At 51.6% G+C, this 21,715-nt stretch overlaps 2 protein-coding genes across 14 annotated transcripts in view; one reads left to right on the top strand and one right to left on the bottom strand.

The window, feature by feature from the left end:
• Positions 1 to 12,650, top strand: part of SUPT6H (SPT6 homolog, histone chaperone and transcription elongation factor) — a 30,961-nt gene extending 18,311 nt beyond the window's left edge. For 2 of the 3 annotated variants that reach the window (XM_081580333.1, XM_081580332.1), the window contains exons 24-38: positions 592 to 719; positions 1,845 to 2,052; positions 2,848 to 2,995; positions 3,431 to 3,573; positions 4,485 to 4,625; positions 6,157 to 6,352; positions 6,752 to 6,990; positions 8,050 to 8,163; positions 8,337 to 8,461; positions 10,125 to 10,237; positions 10,661 to 10,738; positions 10,830 to 10,996; positions 11,437 to 11,624; positions 11,872 to 12,054; positions 12,154 to 12,650. In XM_081580333.1, coding sequence (XP_081436459.1) covers positions 592 to 719; positions 1,845 to 2,052; positions 2,848 to 2,995; positions 3,431 to 3,573; positions 4,485 to 4,625; positions 6,157 to 6,352; positions 6,752 to 6,990; positions 8,050 to 8,163; positions 8,337 to 8,461; positions 10,125 to 10,237; positions 10,661 to 10,738; positions 10,830 to 10,996; positions 11,437 to 11,624; positions 11,872 to 12,054; positions 12,154 to 12,166 — 2,184 coding nt within the window. In that variant the 3' untranslated portion in view covers positions 12,167 to 12,650. Of the gene's footprint in view, positions 1 to 591; positions 720 to 1,844; positions 2,053 to 2,847; positions 2,996 to 3,430; positions 3,574 to 4,484; positions 4,626 to 6,156; positions 6,353 to 6,751; positions 6,991 to 8,049; positions 8,164 to 8,336; positions 8,462 to 10,124; positions 10,238 to 10,660; positions 10,739 to 10,829; positions 10,997 to 11,436; positions 11,625 to 11,871 lie in introns of all 3 variants that reach the window. The other variant, XM_081580334.1, reaches the window with a different exon arrangement.
• Positions 12,651 to 13,764: 1,114 nt separating this feature from the next.
• Positions 13,765 to 21,628, bottom strand: PROCA1 (protein interacting with cyclin A1). 11 transcript variants are annotated; one of them, XM_081580364.1, is made up of 6 exons: positions 21,171 to 21,628; positions 20,494 to 20,595; positions 17,418 to 17,504; positions 15,270 to 15,405; positions 14,859 to 15,014; positions 13,765 to 14,784 (listed from the first exon to the last, which is right to left on the bottom strand). In XM_081580364.1, exons 2-6 carry the CDS (start codon positions 20,504 to 20,506, stop codon positions 14,124 to 14,126), a joined length of 1,053 nt encoding a protein of 350 aa, XP_081436490.1. In that variant the 5' UTR covers positions 20,507 to 20,595; positions 21,171 to 21,628; the 3' UTR covers positions 13,765 to 14,123. The 11 variants fall into 11 exon arrangements, with proteins under 11 accessions (XP_081436490.1, XP_081436498.1, XP_081436496.1 ...); XM_081580372.1 differs by lacking the exon at positions 14,859 to 15,014; XM_081580370.1 differs by lacking the exon at positions 17,418 to 17,504.
• Between the last annotated feature and the right edge of the window lie 87 nt (positions 21,629 to 21,715).

Genomic DNA, 21,715 nt, shown 5'->3' with positions numbered 1-21,715 from the left:
TCTTATTTCAGTGAACCTTTACTTTCCCAGCATGGTTTGACAAAAAGGGCAAGGTCAGAGAGGTAAAGGCACTCACCTAGAGTCATCCAGCTAGTGAGAGTCAGGGTCAGACTTCAGCCTAGGTGGCCACAGTCCTGGTTGTCACTACTGCATTCTGGTGGCTCATGGAAAAGATAGCCTAAGCCATGATTTAGAGGAAGGCGAGAGTATGGTAGACACAGACCTCAGGATAGTGGATTTTTCTTTCCCTGGAGGAAGGAAAGGATTTCAGTACAGAGAGGGGCATGTAGCGACCTTCAAGAGTATTTGTGGTTATTTTTTTTCTTAACGTGGGATGGGTACTTGAGTGTATATTTTACATCAACTTTGAAGCTGTACATTAGCTATGTATTGTTTTTGCTTGGCACAGTATAGTTCTTTAAAATAATTTTTTTAGTAGCAGTGAGTATGTTGTGCTAACTGCTCAGTGCTCAATTAGCTATTGGGATGCTGGGGCAGCTTCCCATTGTGGAACGTTTTCCAGAGACCTGGAAACAGACCAGGAGGTGGGGCCTATGTACTGCTCCTGCTCACTCCAGGCTTCTCTTCCAGATTCTGAAACAGAACAACACCAGGCTCGAGAGCCGGACTCAGCTGGTCACCATGTGCCACATGGGTCCCAAAGTCTTCATGAATTGCGCTGGCTTCCTCAAGATTGACACCGCCTCCCTGGGGGACAGGTGATGCCCTCTGCCTGGGTGGGCCAAGAGGAGTTCTCTTGGGCTTTGCTTGGGGGGTTCGGGGATTAGGGCTGTCAAAGGGCCACAGACTATTTAAATTAGGAAACGTTTTAAAGCCAAGAGTCTTTATTTAGTCAAGAGCCTCTGACCTATGGAAAAGATCAGTTCAATTATATGAAGCTTTTCTGTGAGAGAAACATCAAAAGAACCAACTTAGTTTATCAATTGAGGACAGAAAACATAAGAATTGGTTCAGTAAACACAAACTTGTTCTGTTGTTATGATTTTTTGTGGCTCGATAAGGGTGGGACTAGTTGGGGCAATGGAAGAGGAGTGTGGGGGTCTGAGGAGATAAGGAAGGGGGAGAGAGATTTGGTATGTTCTGAGATGATGTTATTGAGAGAAAGTTCTCTATTCACTTGGACTTTGGACTTCACTATTGACCTCTTCCTCTCCAGAAGTTATCAACTCAGTCTTTGGAGGATCTTTTCCACGGGCACATAGCTCCTCATTCAGTAATGGAAATCAGTGGGGAAATAGGCTTCAAGTTCTAAAACTTCATTTTCCACCCAGCTTTGCTGTAACACTCCACGAATAACATAGGTCCATGTGAGTGCACGGGCAAGACCAGCCTGGGAAGGCTTTATGGGGGAAAGTAGCTGTCAGCAAATTCTCAAAGGTCTTCTTCCCCCTTCTTGTTTTATTTATAAGACTTTTATATATAATTTCATCATATAAAATTCAATAACATACAGAAATATTATGCAGAAAGTGGAAGTCCCCCATAATCCCACCCCCCAGAGATAACTGCCATAACAAGTTGATGTATACTACAACTTTTCTAAATTTTATTTTTGCTATGCATTTACTAACTACCCATTTACTACAAAAATGGGATCATACGGTTCATAGTGTTTTGCAGTGCATTTTTCACGTTATCAATATATTGTGGCCATCTTTCATGTCAGCACACACAGCTCTACCTCATTCTTTTTAATGGATGTATAGTATTCCATTGTATGGAGGTACCCTAATTTATTTAACCAGTTCCCCATTGGTGGACATCTGGGTTGTTACTAGAAGCTTCTTGTTATATATCCTGCTCCTCTTCTGCCTCTCCTCCAGCACTGACTCATATATTGAAGTCCTTGATGGTTCCCGAGTTCACCCTGAGACTTATGAGTGGGCCAGGAAGATGGCAGTGGATGCTCTGGAATATGATGAATCAGCTGAGGATGCCAACCCTGCGGGAGCCCTTGAAGAAATCTTGGAAAATCCAGAGCGACTCAAGGACCTAGACCTTGATGCCTTTGCAGAAGAACTGGAGAGGCAGGTGGGTGACAAGAGTGGAAGGCCTGGCCTAGATGAGAAGAGACTCTGGAACCACATCCTCAGAGAAGCTCCAATACTATTTAGTGTAAGAGACTTGATCCTCTCCCTCCCCGTGCAGTACTGGGTTTACTCAAGGAGTTTTTCAGTCTGCTTATCAAGGAGCCAAGGACGTCTCAGAGACTGCTGTAATCATTGTGGGGGGCATGTTTTGGGGGAGCTGGGAATGGGGACATAGTAGCTTCCTTCTGGGGCCTCTTTCCTCCTTTCCAACTGTGCAGTTTTGCATTAGTTTCACACATTGTGATTCCGTGATGGGTGGTTTTTTTTTTTTGGCTGCACTTTGGGTCTTCATTGTTGTGCTCAGGCTTTCTTGAGTTGGGACGAGTTGTGGCGAGTAGAAGCAACTCTAGTGTCGGTGCACAGGCTTCTCATTGTAGTGACTTTCTTTTGTTGTGGAGCACAGGCTCTAGGGCTTCCAGGCTCAGTAGTTGTGGTGCAAGGGCTTAGTTGCCCTGCAGCATGTGGAATGTTCCCAGACCAGGAATCAAACCTGTGTCCCCCACCTTGACAGGCAGATTCTTAACCCCTGGACCACCAGGGAGGTCCCCATGAAGCATTTTTATTGTAGAACAGTGTTCCGTGGCTAAGGAAAAGTTTAAAAAGCTGATTTAGTAACTGTTGGGGGGAAAGAAAAGAAACGCTGACAGGAGCCAACTGGCTACTCCTTTTGTTGAAACTGCTGGTGGCTCAGGTTAGGGAGCAGTTGCAAGACTTTTAATGGGGGCTTCTTCCCCAGGGCTATGGTGACAAACACATCACTCTGTACGACATCCGAGCAGAGCTGAGCTGTCGGTATAAGGACCTCCGGACAGCCTACCGCTCTCCCAACACAGAGGAAATCTTCAATATGTTAACCAAAGAAACACCAGAGACCTTCTACATTGGTAAATCCTGGGTCTGTTTTCTTTAGTTGGAGGAGGATAAAAAGGGGTTGATGGGATAGTGTTTACTGTGTATGTTCAAGTCAGACTATAATTCCAACAGAATAAGGCCAGTTTGTACTGTGGGTGGGAAAGACCAGGGAAGCTTTTAAGAAGATTATAGAGCCCTAAGCTGGAAGTCAAATTTGAGTTCAAGGTCAAATAGTGCTTTTTAACCTGCTTTTGTGAGGTGTTTATGGGGTCAGTCTTGTGGCTTCATTTTCCTGTCATCAAGTGAAGGGAAGATCTCCCTTTTCGAGGATGTGAAAGAAACCAGGGGAGATGCTCTAGGACAGATGTTCTGTCACTAAACAGTTGGTGGGGAGGAGTCACCTCTCCGGTTCTCTCAGCCTGCCCCCCTTCTCTTCCCTTCCTTCTCCTCCTCTCTCCTTCCTGCAGGAAAGCTCATTATCTGCAACGTCACCGGCATCGCCCACAGGCGTCCACAAGGTGAGAGTTATGACCAGGCAATCCGCAACGATGAGACAGGGCTGTGGCAGTGCCCTTTCTGTCAACAAGACAATTTCCCGGAACTAAGCGAGGTATGTGCTGCAGTTTTGTTATGGTCCCTGGATGTTCGTGATTACATGATCTCAGTGCTCTAGAAAGGCGTCGAGAATGGGAGTGGTTTAGGTGACACTTTACCACGGCAATACAAAAGGGGGAAGAGATCTGGAATGCACACAGGCCTAACTTAAAGTCCCTCCATGGGTACTAGTCAGAAATGATCTATGTGCTCTTATTCTGTTCTCACTCAGCCCTTAATCCTTGTTTCCCATTCTCTGAGGATCTTGCTCAACCAGTTAGAGACATGAGGAAATGTATGCATTTCTTACATACAGGGTGGGCATGGTGTCCCTATGCTAGTTAGAAGGTATCTGTAGACTTCCTTCAATGTTTTCATCCTCCACACACATCTTAGTTTTTCCCACAGTCTTCTCGGCATCATCTGTTTTTTTCATGGTTAGAACTCATAAAAGCCATCCTGAAGCCTTTTCTGGATTTTCACATGTTACTTAGGCAGATAGTAAAATAGACCGTTTCTCAACTTTACCCAGTAAAACAAACTGGTGAGATTTGTCAAGGATGTAAAAGAGCCATGGTGTGCTGGTTCACTGAAATGAGTTGTTCTGAGGTGACAAACATATTTCTTAAGCTCACAAGGTCAGGACAGAATGGGAGGGAGGGGCTTCAGTTGAAGCTGGAGGGACATATACAGTAAATTAACATAGAAGATTGATCTGCTGGCCAGTGGTGCCAAACATGAGTTATGCATCAGGGAACCTAGGGGATATTCAAATAATGTGTTGCTGGGTGGCTGAGTCATCGTGTTCTCACATCGTGATGCCAGTGTCAGTGGTAAGATGAATTACAGCATTCCTGCCAGCTCTTTCCTGACTGTGTGGTCTCCAGAATCTTAATGATCAAGCTCTTCTCCTGATGCCGTCTTTAGGTCTGGAACCACTTTGACAGCGGTTCATGCCCAGGCCAGGCCATCGGTGTCAAAACACGGCTAGACAATGGTGTCACTGGCTTCATCCCCACCAAATTCCTCAGTGACAAAGTGGTAAAACGGCCAGAGGAACGAGTGAAGGTAGGTGAATGACAGGGCTGCGGCATCTGGCGTGGTTTTCAGCCGCCCAAATCAGGCTGGCGCTGGACTGCGCACCCCCCAGGAGTTAGGCTCTGTTCCCGGGGGCTCCTGGTGGGGAACATTTCAGGAGGATTTATAACCAGTTGAGTGAAGTCAGGGTAAGAAGCATCTACCCAAATGAGGAGCAGTTTTTGTTTACTGCTTTTGTGAAATTTCATCATGTTGCCAGCCCTTCCTGTGTGGGAAGCCGTGGTTTAGTCTGGGGGGCAGGAAGCAAGGCCCGGCGTTTCATGCTCTGAAGCAGAAAGACTGAGCTCCCTTTCTGTTGTAGTTTCTCTTGTCAGAGCTGCTATTTATTATCCACACACTGGATTCCAGCCCTTGATAATTACATATGTTGTCTCAGATCTGCTAGTCCAATGGAGAAGGGAATATTTATCTTCTGGTTTCAGAGAAGTTTGAGTGCCTTTTCCAGGATCATCCAGTTAGTGACATCTGCTAGTGGTACCAGATCTGCCAAATCTTTGGTTCTAAGTGTTAGGAACCCCTGAGAACCATGGACTTAGGAAAGCTGGGGAAAGACATTCCTAACACAGGCATCCCTCATTTTATTGCCCTTCACAGATATTGTAATTTTTTTTTTTTTTAACAAATTTAAAGTTGGTAGTAACCCTGCATTGAGCAAACCTATTAGTACCATTTTTTCCAACAGCATTTGATCACTTCATGTCTCTGTGCTACATTTATTTGTGCCAATTTTCATAGTATTTCAAACTTTTTAATATTTGTCAGGGTGATCTGTGATCAATAATCTTCGATGTTAGTGTTGCAAAAAGATTTGGACTCGCTAAAGGCTCAGGTGATGGTTTGCCTTTTTTTAGCAATAAAAGAAATTTTAATTAAGATATTTAATTTTTTTAAAACATAACTGTTAAAAAAAAAAGTGTTGCACACTTAATAGACTATAGTGTGACCATAACTCTTATATGTCCTAGGAAACTAAAAAATTTTAGTGACTCACTTTATTATGATGTTTGCTTTATTGTGGTGGTCTGGAACTGAACTTGCAATGTCTCTGAGGTATACCTGTAAGTGGAGCTAGGGCAGTTTCCAGGAGAGCCGTGCAAATTAACTGGGTTTTGTCACTCTTTAAACAGAAGGGCTCAAATCAGGGGGAAAGTACAGAAAAACTGTTACTTTGCTTTTCCTCCAAAAAGGACAGCCATACTTGGCTCACACCCTAGGAACAGTAATTGGGCAACTTTATGGGGAAAGAGAAAAGTGCCAGTGACAGATCCCAGGAGACTCCATTTGGTGTTTCTGCCTAGAGCAGGAGGCGTCAGTACTTGGCACAGACTAGTGTACAGGCCAAACTCAGCCCAGAACTCCTGCTAACCTGACGGTCAGTAGCTGGCTGGCTCTGGACAGTCTGTCCGCCTTTCTGCTTGGACTTTGCTGTTCTCACATGTAAAATGGGGCATCAGGCTAGACCGTCTCTGTCCCTTCCAGCTCACATGTTCTGTGGATCTAGGTGGGAATGACTGTTCACTGCCGCATCATGAAGATTGACATCGAGAAGTTTAGTGCGGACCTGACCTGCCGCACTTCGGACCTCATGGACAGGAACAACGAGTGGAAACTGCCCAAGGACACCTACTATGACTTTGACGCCGAAGCAGCAGACCACAAGCAGGAGGAGGACATGAAGCGGAAGCAGCAACGGACCAGTGAGTGCCCCCAGCCATGCCTGTGCACCCCGAGTCCTGGCAGCCCTCCCTCCCCGGATGCGCATGCTGACTGCTCAGCTTCCCAGTGGGAGTGAGTGCTCAGCGCTGAGGTGCTGAGGCCCAGAGGCAGCATGAAAGGGAGTCATAGGCAGGACTGGGCGCCAGGGTCTTCTTGGGTCACATTTTCTTTGCTAATGCACTAGGACTCCTACTAAAGCTGCATTCTCCCAGCACCCTAGGAGCCCAGGTTAACACATCCTTCACATCCGAGAATCCAGGCCCAGAGAGGGTGAAAGTCTCAGAATTTAGTAGTGGATCAGAAATTTAGCCATGGCTTGTCTCATTGGGCTGGCTCCCCATCCCATCAGCTGACCTATGCTTCTTTCCTGCCCTCTTCAGCGTATATCAAGCGAGTGATTGCACACCCATCCTTCCATAATATAAATTTTAAGCAAGCAGAAAAAATGATGGAAACCATGGACCAGGGTGATGTTATCATCCGACCGAGCAGCAAGGGTGAGAATCACCTGACAGTGACCTGGAAGGTCAGTGATGGCATCTACCAGCACGTGGATGTGCGGGAAGAAGGCAAGGAAAATGCCTTCAGCCTGGGAGCCACCCTGTGGATCAACAGTGAGGTAAGAGGCAGCCTCTGCACACGCTGGCATCCCCACTCCTGCTTCCAGAAGCAGGACTCTTCCACTGTAGTCACTTTTGTGCATTGTATGTATTCTAGCTACTCAGGGCCCTGATGAAATGAGTAATTTGACAGCAATTTTGTATATATCGTGTTTCTTTCTCTGTCCTCCAAATTCTAAAATAGACTATCTAGAGAACCACTGGAGGAAGAGGAGAAAATACACATGCAAGTGCTGTGTCCTCAGGCAGACACAGGCCAAATTTCTCTGTTCAGTGGAGAGAAATTTTATGAAGGCCCTTATTGTTCTCAAGCACTAAGGGAGAACTAAAGTTATGATTTAAAGGCTTTTGTGGACTTCCCTGGTGGCTCAGCAGGTAAAGAATCCGCCTGCAATGCTGGAGACCTGGGTTGGGAAGATCCCCTGGAGAAGGGAACAGCTACCCACTCCAGTATTCTGGCCTGGAGAATTCCATGGACTGTATTGTCCATATGGTCACAGAGAGTCGAACACGACTGAGAGACTTTCACTTCACTGGTGGTCCAGTGGTTAAGAATCTGCCTTACAATGCAGGGATGTGATTTCGATCCCTGGTTGAGGAATTAAGATCCTACATGCCTCAGAGCAACTAAACCTGCCCGCGGCAACTACTGAGCCGGTGCACTCGTGCCTCAATAACAAAGACCCAATGCAGCCAAATAAATTTTTTAAAAATGTAAGCGATGAGGGGGGAGGGGGGTTCTGGAAGGGAAAAACATGTACACCCATGGTGGATTCATGTCAATGTACGGCAAAACAAATACAACATTGTAAAGTTAAAAAATAGATAAATAAACTAAAATTAAAAAAAGTAAGGGATTTTGTGTCTTGTAAGCTAATCAAGTTAGACCCAACTCACACATGTGGATAAGTTGAAGGGACTTTGCAGCAGAATGAGGCTACAGCAGGAGGGCTGGGGTAGTTCCTCCCCTCCCGTGGGTTCTCTTCCAAGGGGACTTGATGAAAGGCTGGATCTCAGTTTAGCATGTGACACTCGGGGCCTTCACCTTCTTCCCACAGGAGTTTGAAGACTTGGATGAGATTGTTGCCCGCTATGTTCAGCCTATGGCATCCTTTGCCCGGGACCTTCTAAACCACAAGTATTATCAGGACTGCAGCGGTGGGGACCGTAAGGTGAGCCCAGGGCTCTGCGAGGGATGACCCCTCCCAGTCACTTAAGGATGTCTGGTTTCCCTTCAGTGTAGGGGATGCTGCGCTGATGAAGGAGGTGTACATGGTGTGTGAGGCCAGACATTGTGTACCAAGCATGCTGCTATCCCAACCTCTCCCCCTCATTCTACCCCCAGAAATTAGAGGAGCTGCTCATCAAAACTAAGAAGGAGAAGCCCACCTTCATTCCCTATTTCATCTGTGCCTGCAAGGAACTGCCCGGCAAGTTCCTACTGGGATACCAGCCCCGGGGTAAACCCAGGTGAGCACTGGTGCTGAGAAGGTGCTGCCGCTGGGGTCCACAGATAGGCTTGCAGGCCCCGAGCAGTACTCTCTCTGGTTCTGCTTAACTTCCTTTCCCTTCTTACCTGTTTCAAGTGGAGGTGGAGGTTGGAGGTGGGGACAGAGGGTGATGATTTAGAGGCAAAAGGCAAAGACTGAATAAGAAAGGCGCTTTAATCAACCGGGTGAAAAAGGAGGTCCCTTCACCTCTTCTCCCTCCCAGGGAGTGATGGAAACCACCAGACACTCTCTCCACCTGACTGGCAGAGATGGGGGCCAGCACACTGCTCTGTCCTCTGCTTCACCCTCACCAGGGCCTTTACCCTCACGCAGTGGCTCCCTGCTGCTGTGGTGAGCATGTGCTGAAGGTGGGGTGGGTCTGGAGAGCATCTCTTCTTCCAGTCGCCGGCCTGCTCTGCTCCCTTCTGTGTGTGACAGCCAGGCTGGCCTCCCTGGGTATTCCGATATCTGCGTCCCTCCAACACTCACCCTGCACCAGACCAAGTCCTGTCTCCCTCGACCTCCTTTCTTGTGTCTGTTACCCAGACTGATGGCCAGACTTGCCTTCTCCACTGCCGCGTCCTCCTGCGATCCTTGGCCTCAGTCTGTGCCACTCTGCTCTTGGTCCTGTATCACGTGCTTGCACATGGTGCCCAGAGTGGGCTCCATTAGGAGGTGCTCAGAGGACAAGCAGCTCTGGACCCTGCACCACCGTGGGCACTTCTGGAATATCATGCTTGTTTCTGATTCACCAGCATGCTTCTAGGAGATGGCAGCCAGGGCCATGTGGGGGTTGGAAACTGTTCCACGAAGAGCAGTTGAACAAACAGGAGACTTTAACCAGGGACAGAGGCCACGTGATAGCTTCCCATGGAAAGGGGCACAGACTCCTTCTGGTGCAAGAAGCAGGTTTCATCTTAATCTGAGTGAGAACTTACATACTTAGCACTGGCTGTTGACAGCTGTGCTTTATTGAGCACAATCCATTTTCAGTATTGTGATGAGTGCTTTATACACTGTCTTGTTTACTCCTCGTAGGTTAAACTCTATAGATTTAAGTGCTGTCATCCTTTTTTCACAAATGAGGCTGAGATTCACATTCAGTAACTTGGTACCAAGTAACTTGGTACAAAACCTTATAGGTGGTGAGTTGCCAGAGCCAAAACTGGAACTGGATCTGAACCTAGAGCCTCTTATCCACTCTCTGCTCTGGCAAAGTGTTAAATGAGGACAGACCAGCCGCCCTCAAGAGGCACTTCAGATTCGGCTCATGGGGCACTGTGCTTTGCTGCCCGGGGAGGCCCCACCCCCACCCCCAACACTGTGATCTCTGTATCCCCCTCGCCGGCTGTGTGGTGCCATCACACGGCAGCCCAGGGTGGTGGCCCGGCCCCCAGCGAGCCTTCTGGCAGCCTGTAGAGAGCACACCTGGGGCTGCTGACTCCAGGCCTTGTCTGGGCCTCTCTGGGCCCTCCTCACCTCGCCAGAGTGCAGCCTCCTTTTCCAGGGTCAGGGACTGGCTCTTTTATCTCCTCCCCCCAGCACCCAGTGTGGCTCCTTCACATGGTGGAGATCTGCTCTGGCCACTCGCTCGCAACTGGCCACAAGTGGGATCTGATGCATATTTCCTTCCAAAATCCCAGGATAGAATATGTAACTGTGACTCCAGAAGGATTCCGGTACCGGGGCCAAGTCTTCCCCACTGTGAATGGCCTTTTCAGATGGTTTAAGGATCACTATCAGGATCCTGTACCAGGTGAGCTCTACTCTCTGTGACTTCCAGAGTGTAGTTGAAGGGACAGCTGAGCACTGAGTGAAGACAGACACTAACTCTTTATAGCAGAAGGTGAGACCTAGACTGTCACTGTAGCTCTCAAATCCTACTCCCTCCTCCTAACATCAGGAAGGTCCTCTATTCTCTTTGGCTATACAGCTTCCCCCCCCCTTTTTTTAATGTATTTATTTGGCTCACTGTGCAGCTGTGGGATCTTAGTTCCCTGATCAGAGGTTGAACCCAGGCTCTCAGCAGTGAAAAGGCAGAGTTCCAACCACTGGACCGCCAGGGAATTCCCCCAGCTGCTCTTCTTTCCACCCACCTGGGTACCTCTCCCAGCCCCCTAAGTTGTAAAACCGGAAGTAGGTTTCTGGAGAGGCTTCTCACTCAGGCCATTTCTTGCAGGCATCACCCCCAGTAGCAGCAGCAGGACCCGAACACCTGCTTCTATCAATGCTACCCCGGCCAACATCAACCTTGCAGGCAAGGAGCTCATGCCAGGCCTGGGGGTGAGAGGGATGGAGCTGGAAGGGCTGTCCCCTAACGTACCCATCTCCACCTCTTGTGCTTACAGATCTGACGCGGGCTGTGAACGCCCTGCCCCAGAACATGACCTCGCAGATGTTCAATGCCATTGCTGCTGTGACAGGCCAGGGCCAGAACCCTAATGCCACCCCAGCGCAGTGGGCCTCCAGCCAGTATGGCTACGGCGGCAGTGGAGGGGGCAACAGCGCTTACCACGTATGTGGCCTGGGGAGGAAAAGCCCTGCAGAGGGTGGGGAAGGGTGAAAGGGGACGGTCATCCTTTACCAGCCTGTGTCCATAGACTGGGCTCTGCAGGGCCCACCACGAGGGCCTCCACAGCAGGTGGGACCGCCACAGTGTTAGGAGCTGTCTCCAACAGATGTTCCTTCTTCTCGGGCCAACTGAGGGGAAGGGGAGTAAGAGAATTCTGACCATTCCACAGAGTCTTTTGGGATCTTTGGAACCCTCTAGACTCGAGTGGTCAAGTGGTGGGCCCTGCTGTTGGCCTGCCTCCGCTGCTCAGAATCACACCCTGCTCAGGAGAGGATCAGCTGGAAGGCTTTGTGGAGAGCCCAGATTTTCAGCTTGTCAGAAATTTACCAGAAGAGCAAATAAGCACAAAGCCCAGCCTAAACTCCACTGTCACCCTTCTCCAGGTATTCCCAACACCAGCCCAGCAGCCAGTGGCCACACCACTAATGACCCCCAGCTACTCCTACACAACGCCCAGCCAACCAATCACCACGCCACAGTACCACCAGCTGCAGGCCAGCACCACCCCACAGTCTGCCCAGGCCCAGCCCCAGCCCTCCTCCAGCTCCCGGCAACGGCAGCAGCAGCCAAAGTGAGTACACTGACGGTAGACAGGTCGTTAGTCGAGGTGGGTGCTCTGGATATCCTGACAGCCGTGAGCCAGGTGGTGTCCCCCGGAGGACTGGTCTCTGGGAGAAGCCAGAACAACACTGCTGTCCATAGATGTGAGATCCATTTCTGCGAGAATGGAGGCTCCCAGGGACTACAGGGTGGGTTTTCTTCTGGTGAGCCCCAGGCCGAGTCAAGTCCTTGTATCACATACCCTGGTTCTCCTCCAGGTCCAACAGCCATGCAGCCATCGACTGGGGCAAGATGGCAGAGCAGTGGCTGCAGGAGAAGGAGGCGGAGCGGCGGAAACAGAAGCAGAGGCTGACCCCTCGGCCCTCCCCCAGCCCTATGATCGAAAGCACCCCCATGTCTATTGCTGGCGATGCCACCCCACTCCTGGACGAGATGGATCGGTAGGGCGCCTGCTCCTAGGACTCTGGTTACCTCTGAGGCTGGGAGAGACCTGGCTGCCCACTGCCTCACTCCCTGCCCCTCCTTTTCTGTCCATAAAGTGGCGTGAATTGACGTTCTCTTTGGTGGTCAGCCTGGATGGGCGACAGGCTGGATGGCCTTGCGAACTTGAGCTCAGTGTGCGCTAGGCAACAATCCTCCCCTCCAGGCCCTCACTGACCGCCTGTCCTGGGACCAGGCTGGGAGCGGCGTGTGGCAGGGAGGAAGAAGAGGAAGAAGAAGGTGAGAGTGGAGTTTTGTGCTCTGCTCCCTACAAGCCATTTTGAGCTTCTGCCCTCCCCTGACTCTGGGCTGCGGTGGGGCCAAGTTCAGCACTCGAGTTTCCCCTGCACTTGTGGGGAGAGGGATGCTATTTATTCAGTTTGGGACAGGAGGGCGAGTACTTCCATCCTGGTGCCAACAGCGGGGTGGCCGTTGAAGCAGGATGACGAGGGATGTAGGGGAGCAGTGCTGACCTGCCCAGCCCCCACCTGGCTGCCCTCACCCCTTGCTGCCACCGCTTCCTGCCTGTCATTTGAATAAACAGTGTTTCTACAGAGCACCTGACAAAGCCTCTCTCTCCCAAATCTCCGGCTCTTGAGGGGGAGCTTTCAAACCCGTGTTGGGAGCTCTGCAGGCTCCCCTGACCCAAGGGCTTCAGAGAGGCAGCAACTCACAGAGGAGCAGGTGGCATCTGCATCAGACCGCCTAGGGTCACAGCGCTGTAACCTTGAGCAAGCTTTCTTGTCTGTAACACAGAGATGAGGACACCCGCCTCAGCAGGGCAGCTGTGAGGACTGAGATAAAAGGTGTGACGGGTCAGTCCAGGGGCTGGGACCTCATCACACCTCAGTAAATGTTTGCACAGCTGTTGCTGCTCACACATGGCCACCCCGACCACTACCTCCTGGTCTTCTCTGCCATGCTGGGGAAAGGCCACAAGTCAATCTGGGTTTCTCCACTTGAGCCCTGCGCTTCTCCCCACTTTTAGCTGACTGGGCCTTGGGATCTGACCTCTACGTCAGTGGCCCCAGGACAGGCCCTACACTCACCTGGTCCCGCCCACACAGCCCTGGCGAGGGTCCCTTTGTCTAGCCCGCTGCCTCTTTAGTTCTGAATTGATGTTCCTGTGTTCCTTCACGTTTTGTCTCACAGCCCTGGGAAAGCAAGGCTTTCCTCTCCCTTTTCTCTGCCTGAGGCTCAGCAGAAAAGGCCACTGCTGCCCATACTTGGTGGGCTTCTCACCTGACGTCTTCATTCAAGATCCCTTTGGCTGTTTCTTGGCAGGAGTTGGGGGGAGGGGCTTGCCTTCTGACAGGAATTCAGTTCCTTTCCCTTCAAGCACAAAAAGTTTCTAGAAGGGGGACTTGCCTGATGCCTGCCGATGCAGGGGACACAGGTTCAAACCCTGGTCCGGGAAGATGCTTCTGAGCCCATGCTCCGCAACCAAAGAAGCCACCACAATGAGGAGCCCAAGCACAGCATCAAAGAGCCAGTGCAGCCAAAAAAAATTAATATAAATCTTTTTTAAAGAAGAGGGGGTGGGGACGGTTTAGAAGGGCTGGGCAGGAGCAGGGCCAACCAGCTGGGAAGATCGCGTTCCCTTTGATGCCACCAGCACCTTCCGCAGGGCCACTTAAGAGTAGGGAAAGGCCAGGCACGGTGGCACAGAGTGGGTTAAAAGGTTCAATTTATTAGGGGTATCACCGCACACAGCACTGCCCATCACCAGGTGGATTTCACACAGACCTGTCTGCTGGTCGACAGGAAGCTGCCTTCCCACCCAGTTGTGCCTGGATCTAGGATGTTACAGAGAAATGGGCTCTGCCCCTTCCCTGTCCACCCACCTACCTTCTCTGGACTTCTCTTGAAAGACGGACCGCCCTTCAGAAACCCCCGCAGCCCCTTAGCCCTTTGGCTCCAGCCATGCCCAGAGCCCGCCCCCTGCCCCAACAAGTAGCCAGGTTGGAGGGAGAGAGAAGCAGGGGGTCAGCTACAGGCTTGATCGCATTTATTCTTCACCCTGGTCGCCTCAACTGAGATTGGGGTTTGATGCTGGGGGAGATCTCCTTTTGTTGACCTTCTTGATTGGCGAGGTTTTCAAGCCGGGCTTCTTGACCTGGACCCCGTTCTTCTCTCTCTTCCTGGGTGATGAAGACTCCACAATATCCTCGCTGGAGGGTTCCTCCCGCCCAGGGTCATTGTAACTGGCCTCACTCTCCAAATCTTGCCGGCTGTCTGGGCTGGACTCTGACATCCTGGCCAACTCTCTTGGGCTTAACGATCGGCTTAAGTCCGGAGGTGATTCCGACTTCACTGGGCTTTTCTTCTTTGTCAACTTGCCCTTCTTGACTTTTTTCTTCACCTTTGCTTTTTCCTTTTCGTCCGTCTCCTCCTCCTTGTCTTTCTCTTTTTTTTTCTTTATCTTTTTGATCACCCTGTTGCCCTGGGACTTCCCAGTGGGGCTTTCAGAACGCCAGATGGTGATGGGAGCTGCTGAGTCAGGGGCACCCGTGATCATGCTCATGCCTGTGTCAGTGGGGGTGGGGGTGGGGGTAGGCCCCACCTGGGTCGGGATAGGAGGCTTGCTTTCCTCCTCCTCCTCCTCTTCTTGGTTTAGGTCATCTGCCCCACACTCATGGTGGATGGGATGGTGGATCACTGCCACGGAGACAGGCCTGTAGCTCTTGCACCTGCGAGGGAGGAGGGCAGAGAAAGATGACAGAATGTGGGGGCCAGTGCCCCCTTTCCACTTGCCGGAACTCACCAGCCATACCAGAACCGCTCCACACACTCTTCCTCTGGGATGAGCTCAAAGCATGGGGACTGGATGATGTTGAAACAGGCTGAGTCCACGTCTCGGGAGCAGGTTGGGCCCACATCTCCAGAGCTGCTATTTGTCTTCTCTGAGCAGTCCTTCAGCCTGCCACACAGGGGACTCAGCCTGGTTCCCATGCCTCCATGATTCCCCAGGGGCCCAGAGCAAGAAGCCTAAGGGACAGCAGGCTTCCATTGTGCTCAGCCAGAAGACTGCCCCACGGCCCCTGGAGCAGAGCCGGGCTTACACAGCTGAGGCCAGGAGGACAGCTGATGCAGGGAGCCACAATGGACATTTTGGACCTGGGTCTGGCCAGGAGTCTCTCCTGGGCTGTGGGTCTCCCGAGGAGGGGGGCCTTACCTCGAGTCACAGTCACAGTGGCTGAGAGAGTGCAGGTGCACGTCGTGGTGGACATAGTCAGAGGAGAAGGGGTGGACGATGTGCCTGGTACACTTCTTGTGTTTCCAGCAGCACCTGTCAGTGGTCTTGAATTCACCTGAGTGGGTAAGAGCCTGGGTCACACGGCGGCCACGGCAGCACAGCTGGATCTCCCCTCCCACAGCTCAATCTAAAGGTTTCATCAGGTTCACCCGCTGCCACCACCCTCCCCCCCTCCAGTTGTTTTGTTTTGTTTTTGGCCTCACTGTGCAGCTTGTGGGATCTTAGTTCCCCCGAAGAAGGACTGAACCTGAGTGCTCCAGCATTGAAAGCGCTGAGTCCTAACCCTACTGGACTGCCAGGGACATCCACCCCCCACAACACACACACAGCTGTCTTTACTGCTTTGTAGTAGTAACTCAGCCCAACAGTACCTAGGTCTCAGCCTCTCCTCTCCCCAGCCCATTGCATGTGAATCTGCCTGCCCCTCGCAGACTTCTAGCACAGTGTCTCACCAAGGTCCCCACCAGCCCCATGCTGTTTGGGAACACCTGCCTCTTCCCCTCCCCTGCTTTCTATGGCAGCCCCACCTTCCCAGGGCCCTCCACTGATTCCCACCTGCCCCTCACCCAGTGCTCCGAGCTGTCAGCTGACCCTGTGTGCAGAGTAACTCTGGGAGGGAAGAGCCGAGGGGAGCCAGCAGCATCCTTGGTTCCCGCTCAGCTCAGCACAGGCCCGGAGGGTAGACCGGTGTCCCACCCCTCCCAGCCTTTGAAGCCGCTCCAGCCCCAGGGCCCACTATAGCAGGAGGAGGAGCCTGCCTGAGCGCCAGCCCCGCGTCATGCCCCTGGGCTTCTGTCTCTGCTCCTTCCTCCTCTCTTCAAGCCTCTTCTCTCCCCTTTCGTAGACTCAATCTTGACTCTTTCCCTGCTCCCTGCTTATCAAGTTCCCATTCCCCATCCATTCTCTCCCCAGTCCTTAGAGCCGCAAACTTGAACAATCCACCCTTGTAGGTGGCACAGGGGAGAAGCTGCCAAGAGATGGCTGGAATTAGGGGGAGGCCCCCGAGGAAAGATGCCTACCTCTTTTGCTAGGATGCATCAAGCCTGTACACACATGGTCTCGCCCAGCCTCCACTCTCACCGCCTCACCTCTGACCCTGCCTAAGGCCCCAGTGGCCTTCCCCTCGGGCCACCAGCTACAACATAAGCCCATGAAGCAGCTCCCTTTGCTGAAAGGACAGGCACCTTCCTGTAGGTTCCCCCTGAACCCCGGCTCTGGGGACTTGTGAGTTCCAGGGCTGCCTGGCTTGGGGTGCTGTGGCTGGCTGACTCCCTCAGAACAGGCCAGGAGGACTGTGCCTTTATCCAGCCCCTACATGGGGTAGAACTGGGGCAAGACTTCATACTGACCTCCAGCCAGCAGTTAACTCAGGCTGGCTTTAAAGCTACTCCAGATGAACTTAAAGGACTTGAGAGGTGAGACAGAAGCTTGGTCTGAGCCTTCCCCACCTTGCTAGCCCCTTCCCTTCCCCCACCAGACAGTGGGGGGCCTGGGTCTCCTATACACCCCAGTCCACTTAGTGGCCTCCCTTTGTGCTTCCTTTCCTCCCACGCCCCTTCTCCAATGGCAGGGGAATAAGAGTCCTGCCTGGGAGGCAGGACCTTGGAACACCATCACCACTGCCTCAGGGTTTCTCCAGCACTGCTGAACTGCAGCAAAGGGCAGCAGAGTGGCAACCGTCCCAAACTTGTAGTCAGGCCTGAGTCCAAGTTGAGCTGGGTGACCTAGGGGCAAGTTACTTTACTTCTCTGAGCCTTCATTTCCTTACTCACAAAATGGGAATGATGGTAATACCTCTTTTGCAGGGTTGTTGAAAGGACTCAGTTCACATATGTCAAAGATATTTGTGCACCATAAAGGGCTGTACAAAGGAAAGGGGTGACTGCAGCCTCCAAGAAGGAGTGGCCCTCTCTGCAGGCCACGAGAAGGGGTTGGGGTAGGGCAGCTGGGTTACCCTTTCAGGACCAAACACCTCCCTCCCTCCTGCCTACCACCAGGTGAGGGGTGGTGGGGACGCCTGGGGCCAGAGATTTCCACACACCCCGCCCCCCTTGAAAGAGGACCCACCTTCAGAGGATAAAGTAGAACCATCTGTGCTGGATGCCACACTGGCCAGCAGATGTCCTCTCCCCCAGCTGGGCAACCTGTTTATATCTGAGAGAGTACACAGAGGTAGCAGGAGCCCCTCCTCACGCCATTCACTCAGAAAACAGCTCCTGAGAAGCTCCAGGGACAGCCCCAGGAGATGCAGAGATTAAAAAACAATAGTCCCTGCTCTCAACAGGTGCTGGGGGACAACAGGGACTGGGGGAGGGGATGAGGAAAGGAGACACAGTCTGTTCAACAGTACAGGACAGTGGTGTGAGGCAGACCCTGATAGGGAGGGACAGGGTGGGGAGGAAGGCCTGTGGGAGCAAGGACACCCACTGAAATGGGGGCACGGGGCTTCTTGGAAGAAGCATAATAGGAGTAGAATCTGGAGGGAAGAATAGGAGTGAGCCAGAGTCTAGGTAAGGAGGGACAGTTTCAGGGAAGGGATTGTCCCAGGGTGTCCCCAAACGAAACTCCAACACGACAGCCGCTCCATCAGCAACCACAGAGTAGAGTCTGCACTTCCTTTTCCTTCCTACAATTAGCTTTGTCCTTTGAGGGTACTGGACTGAGTCCTGCTTAAGGGAAGGAGATGATTGGTTTGGGACTTCAGCTGGGCCTTCAGTGGTACTTGGTCATCCTTCTATAGGTCTCTGGTCAGCTCCATCAGTTTTCCACGGCACAGGAAGTACTCAAACGAATGAAACTCTGAACGCTTCCCTGGAAATTTGTACCCCGCGACTGTTCCTCCCAATGCATCATTTCATGGGCTTCATCTGCGGCTGCTCCTACCCCCATCGACTTCTAGCCTGGGGAAGTGTCGCTCCTTCCTCCTTTCCCAAGCACCTGAACTCCAGGTCCCAGACAGAATTCTCACCTTCTGCCTCTTTCATGTTTGTTTTCCTTCTTACAGCTATGAACATCTTTAAACAAAACATTGTGAACCCTATTTCTCCTTATGTCACTGCATAGCCACCCTTCTTCCTTTTCAATCCAAGTTTATTCACTCCCTCACTTAACAGATGTATTGGACAGCTTCACTAGGCACCTGCAAACGAGGCCCAGTCCCTACCTTCAGTGAGCTAAGTCTTGACCTTTGTCTTCTCCAGCCACCTACAGCATGGCAGCCATCCCTGCCCTTCTATCAGAATAGCCCAGGCAAAGGCCATCTGTGATCTAATAGCCAAACTCAGTGACCTTTTTGTCTCATCTCACTGACCCTGTTGATCAATCAACCTCTTTCTCCTGCAGACTCTTCCTTTGGCTCTCATGACACACCTCTCTCATCTCTTTCTTTCTTCCTAGCTTTTAATTCTTTCCTAACTTCTTTGCTGGCCTGTACTCCTTAAATTGATGATGACCAGGGTTCTTTTGCTGGCCTCCTTCTCAGAAGACTCTACAGGCTTGTCTTGGATAATGTTATCCGTTTCCATGGTTTCAACATCCACTAATAAAATGACATAAATCTCAATCTCCAATGCAGACTGCTTTCCTGAGCACATAGCCTATGTCCTCTCGGACATTCTCAAAACATCAGACCAGCACATGTCATATGAACCCACCATCTTCTCCCTACCCTTCACGAAACACTGTCTCTTGTAACTTCCATTTCAGAGAGCACAGACACTTCAGCTAGAAATCAAGGGGTCATCCTTTGCCTCAATTCTCACCAACTCAACAACCAAGTCTTGCCATGCCTACTTGCCCCCACATCTGACTCTGATTCAGACCTATCAATTATCTCTGACACAGACAGCTGGAGTAGCCTCCCACCTGGCCTTCCTAACTTCTGTCTCACTCCCTACATCCAATCCTCACAATGCAGCCAAACTGGTTCACCACGTTCCTCCTCTTTAATGGCATTCCACTACCTTCAGGATGTGGAGAAGGCAATGGCAACCCACTCCAGTACTCTTGCCTGGAAAATCCCATGGATGGAGGAGACTGGTAGGCTGCAGTCCATGGGGTAGCTAAGAGTCGGACACGACTGAGCGACTTCACTTTCACGCATTGGAGAAGGAAATGGCAACCCACTCCAGTGTTCTTGCCTGGAGAATCCCAGGGATGGCGGAGCCTGGTGGGCTGCTGTCTATGGGGTCGCACAGAGTCGGACACGACTGAAGCAACTTAGCAACCTTCAGGATGAGGTGCAAACTCTTCATCATGACACAACTGGTCCCCCAGTTGGTTGATTGAATAAACACATGAGTAGAAGAGAATAAAGCCCTACTGGTGCCACAAAGAAGCTGTGGCACTGGAGATTCTGTCCAGGGTTCAAATCTGGGGACTTTTCTGGGGAAAGAAAATTGACCTTGGATGAGCATTTTCCCAGAGTCAGGCACTGTGCTGGGCTTTTAAAACATGCCATTGATTCTAAATCCTCACCAAAGCACATTTTGTGGATGGGGACACAGAGACTTACAATAAGTAACTTGTCCAAAGAAACAAGTTAATAGATGACAGAGGTAGGATTCACATCCAATTTTCTTAGCTCCATAGTCTATGCTCTTTCAGCCTGTCTACTTGTGGTTCCTATCCAAAACCTGTCCTGCCAGCTATCACTTCCCACAACTGCTTTTCAACTCTAACACAGCCAATTCCTCAACCTCTGGATTTACTCAATCCTGACTCCACAGCCTCCTTTATCCAGCCTGGACCCTAAAGGTCAGGCCAGAGTGACCCGAGCCAGGGTCAGGATTCAAACTCTGCTTGCTCTATCCAGAGTCACCATGGAAGAGGCTTATATGCAGGGTCCACTGACTAACTGCCTCTCCCCCCATATCCCCAAGAAGCCTTGACAGTCATAACTCTAATGCCAAGGGGAGGGATTTAATAACTCTTCTCAGATCTGAGGAAGACAATCTGCTCTAGTTTCCAGCTGAAGCAGCAATCTGGAGCTCTGCAGCACAAGTGATTGAAGATGGCCATAGGGGAGATCCCATAATGAATGAGTGACATTGAATGAGAGAGAGCTTAAAAGGAAGAGGTAAGCTTGAGGTCTCTTTCTCAGTAGGACATTAATCGAGGTACAGGGACCTAACTCAAAACTCACAGGTGATGCTCATTTGTACAGTCCTCCCAGTCTTGAGAGCTGAGGAGCTCCCCCTGCCCTTGCGGCACAGGAGTTAGGGTTCCAGGTCGGGCGCCCGAGCAGCTGAACAGGGGAGGGAGGTAGGGAGGGGGGGAAGGAGGAAGGAAGGGAAGGAAAAACCAAGGAAGGGAAGGAGGGAAGAGGAGGGAGCTAGGCAGAGCAGCTCCGGTCTCCTTGGAAATGCCGCCCTGGTCCCGCCCACCTCTGGAGGCGATTGTGACGTCACGCGTGGAACTTCCAGACTTTTTCCTGCCCTGAAGTCAATGGAACCGCAGGCCCCAACCCCAGCGACTGGACCATGGGCTCCAGCCAAACTCCTCACTTCCTGCTTAGCGGCTGAGGCGGAGCAATGCCTTCCACCCCTACAACCAGAGATCGTAGCTCTGGCTCGAACCAGACCACCCCAGTCCAACCCGCAAGCGGTTCTCCAGCTCTCCTGTCCCTATTGCTCAATCATTGGTCCACGGCTCGAGTGAGCCCGCCCCCAGGCCCTAACTCCGCCCCAGCCAGCCTTTGGCCCCGCCTCCTTCGTCGGGCTCTCAGGTTCCACCCCCTCCTTGGGTTCTCAGGCCAGTCCCCCGTGCCACGCCCCCCAGCTGGAAGCCCTCCCTTAATAATCTGCCACGCCCCCTCTTTACCAGTGCTGCTCCCGTCCCACGAGCTGGTATCGTCCTCTGTTTTTTCCTTAGTCCACCTTTCAATCCTCAGTGTCGTCCTGACCCACATAGCTCTCAGTCTAGTTCTTCGTCTCTACAAGACTCTTCCACGCAGAAGTCCAACCCTGAACCTCAGCTTGGCCGAGCCCACTGTAAACCCCAATCTCAGCTTCGCCCCAGTCCAGCCCTTAACTCTGCTTCATGCCTGCCCAGTCTCCCCTCTCCCTCTGCTCTAGGCTGCGTTGTCTTAGCCCAAGTCTGAGTTTCAGCGGCGCTCTTCATCCGGGGCCTCCTAGCTCCTTCCGGGCCCCCCCCTCTTTGTTCCACTTTACCCTTAGCACCTCCCCTGTATCTCAGGCCTAAACTTTAGCTCGGCCGCTCGGGCCCCGCCCTCAGTCCCATTCCTAGTTCCTCTCCAGCTCTGCTCCCAGCTTAGTCCTACCCCCAGAACCTAGCCCCACCCCAACCCAGTTCTTAGCCCCGCCCCAGCCATTCTCTCACCCTCCCGGCCCCTCCCAATCCTTCGG

The sequence above is a fragment of the Giraffa tippelskirchi genome, chromosome 3 (assembly GCF_054371585.1).
Source record: "Giraffa tippelskirchi isolate mGirTip1 chromosome 3, T2T-mGirTip1v1.2.pri, whole genome shotgun sequence".
NCBI lineage: Eukaryota > Metazoa > Chordata > Mammalia > Artiodactyla > Giraffidae > Giraffa > Giraffa tippelskirchi.
This window is presented reverse-complemented; position numbering and strand designations above follow the sequence as displayed.

What these genes read in the sequence shown, in the direction of transcription:
- PROCA1 (XM_081580362.1), bottom strand. Translation starts at nt 21,258, where the DNA reads ATGTGGGTCAGGACGACACTGAGGATTGAAAGGTGGACTAAGGAAAAA. An exon ending in TTCTACTTTATCCTCTGAAG is followed by an intron (nt 15,406 to 17,417) that starts GTGGGTCCTCTT and finishes TTACCCACTCAG; the next exon opens with GTGAATTCAAGACCACTGAC. An exon ending in GAGCGGTTCTGGTATGGCTG is followed by an intron (nt 14,785 to 14,858) that starts GTGAGTTCCGGC and finishes CCTCCCTCGCAG; the next exon opens with GTGCAAGAGCTACAGGCCTG.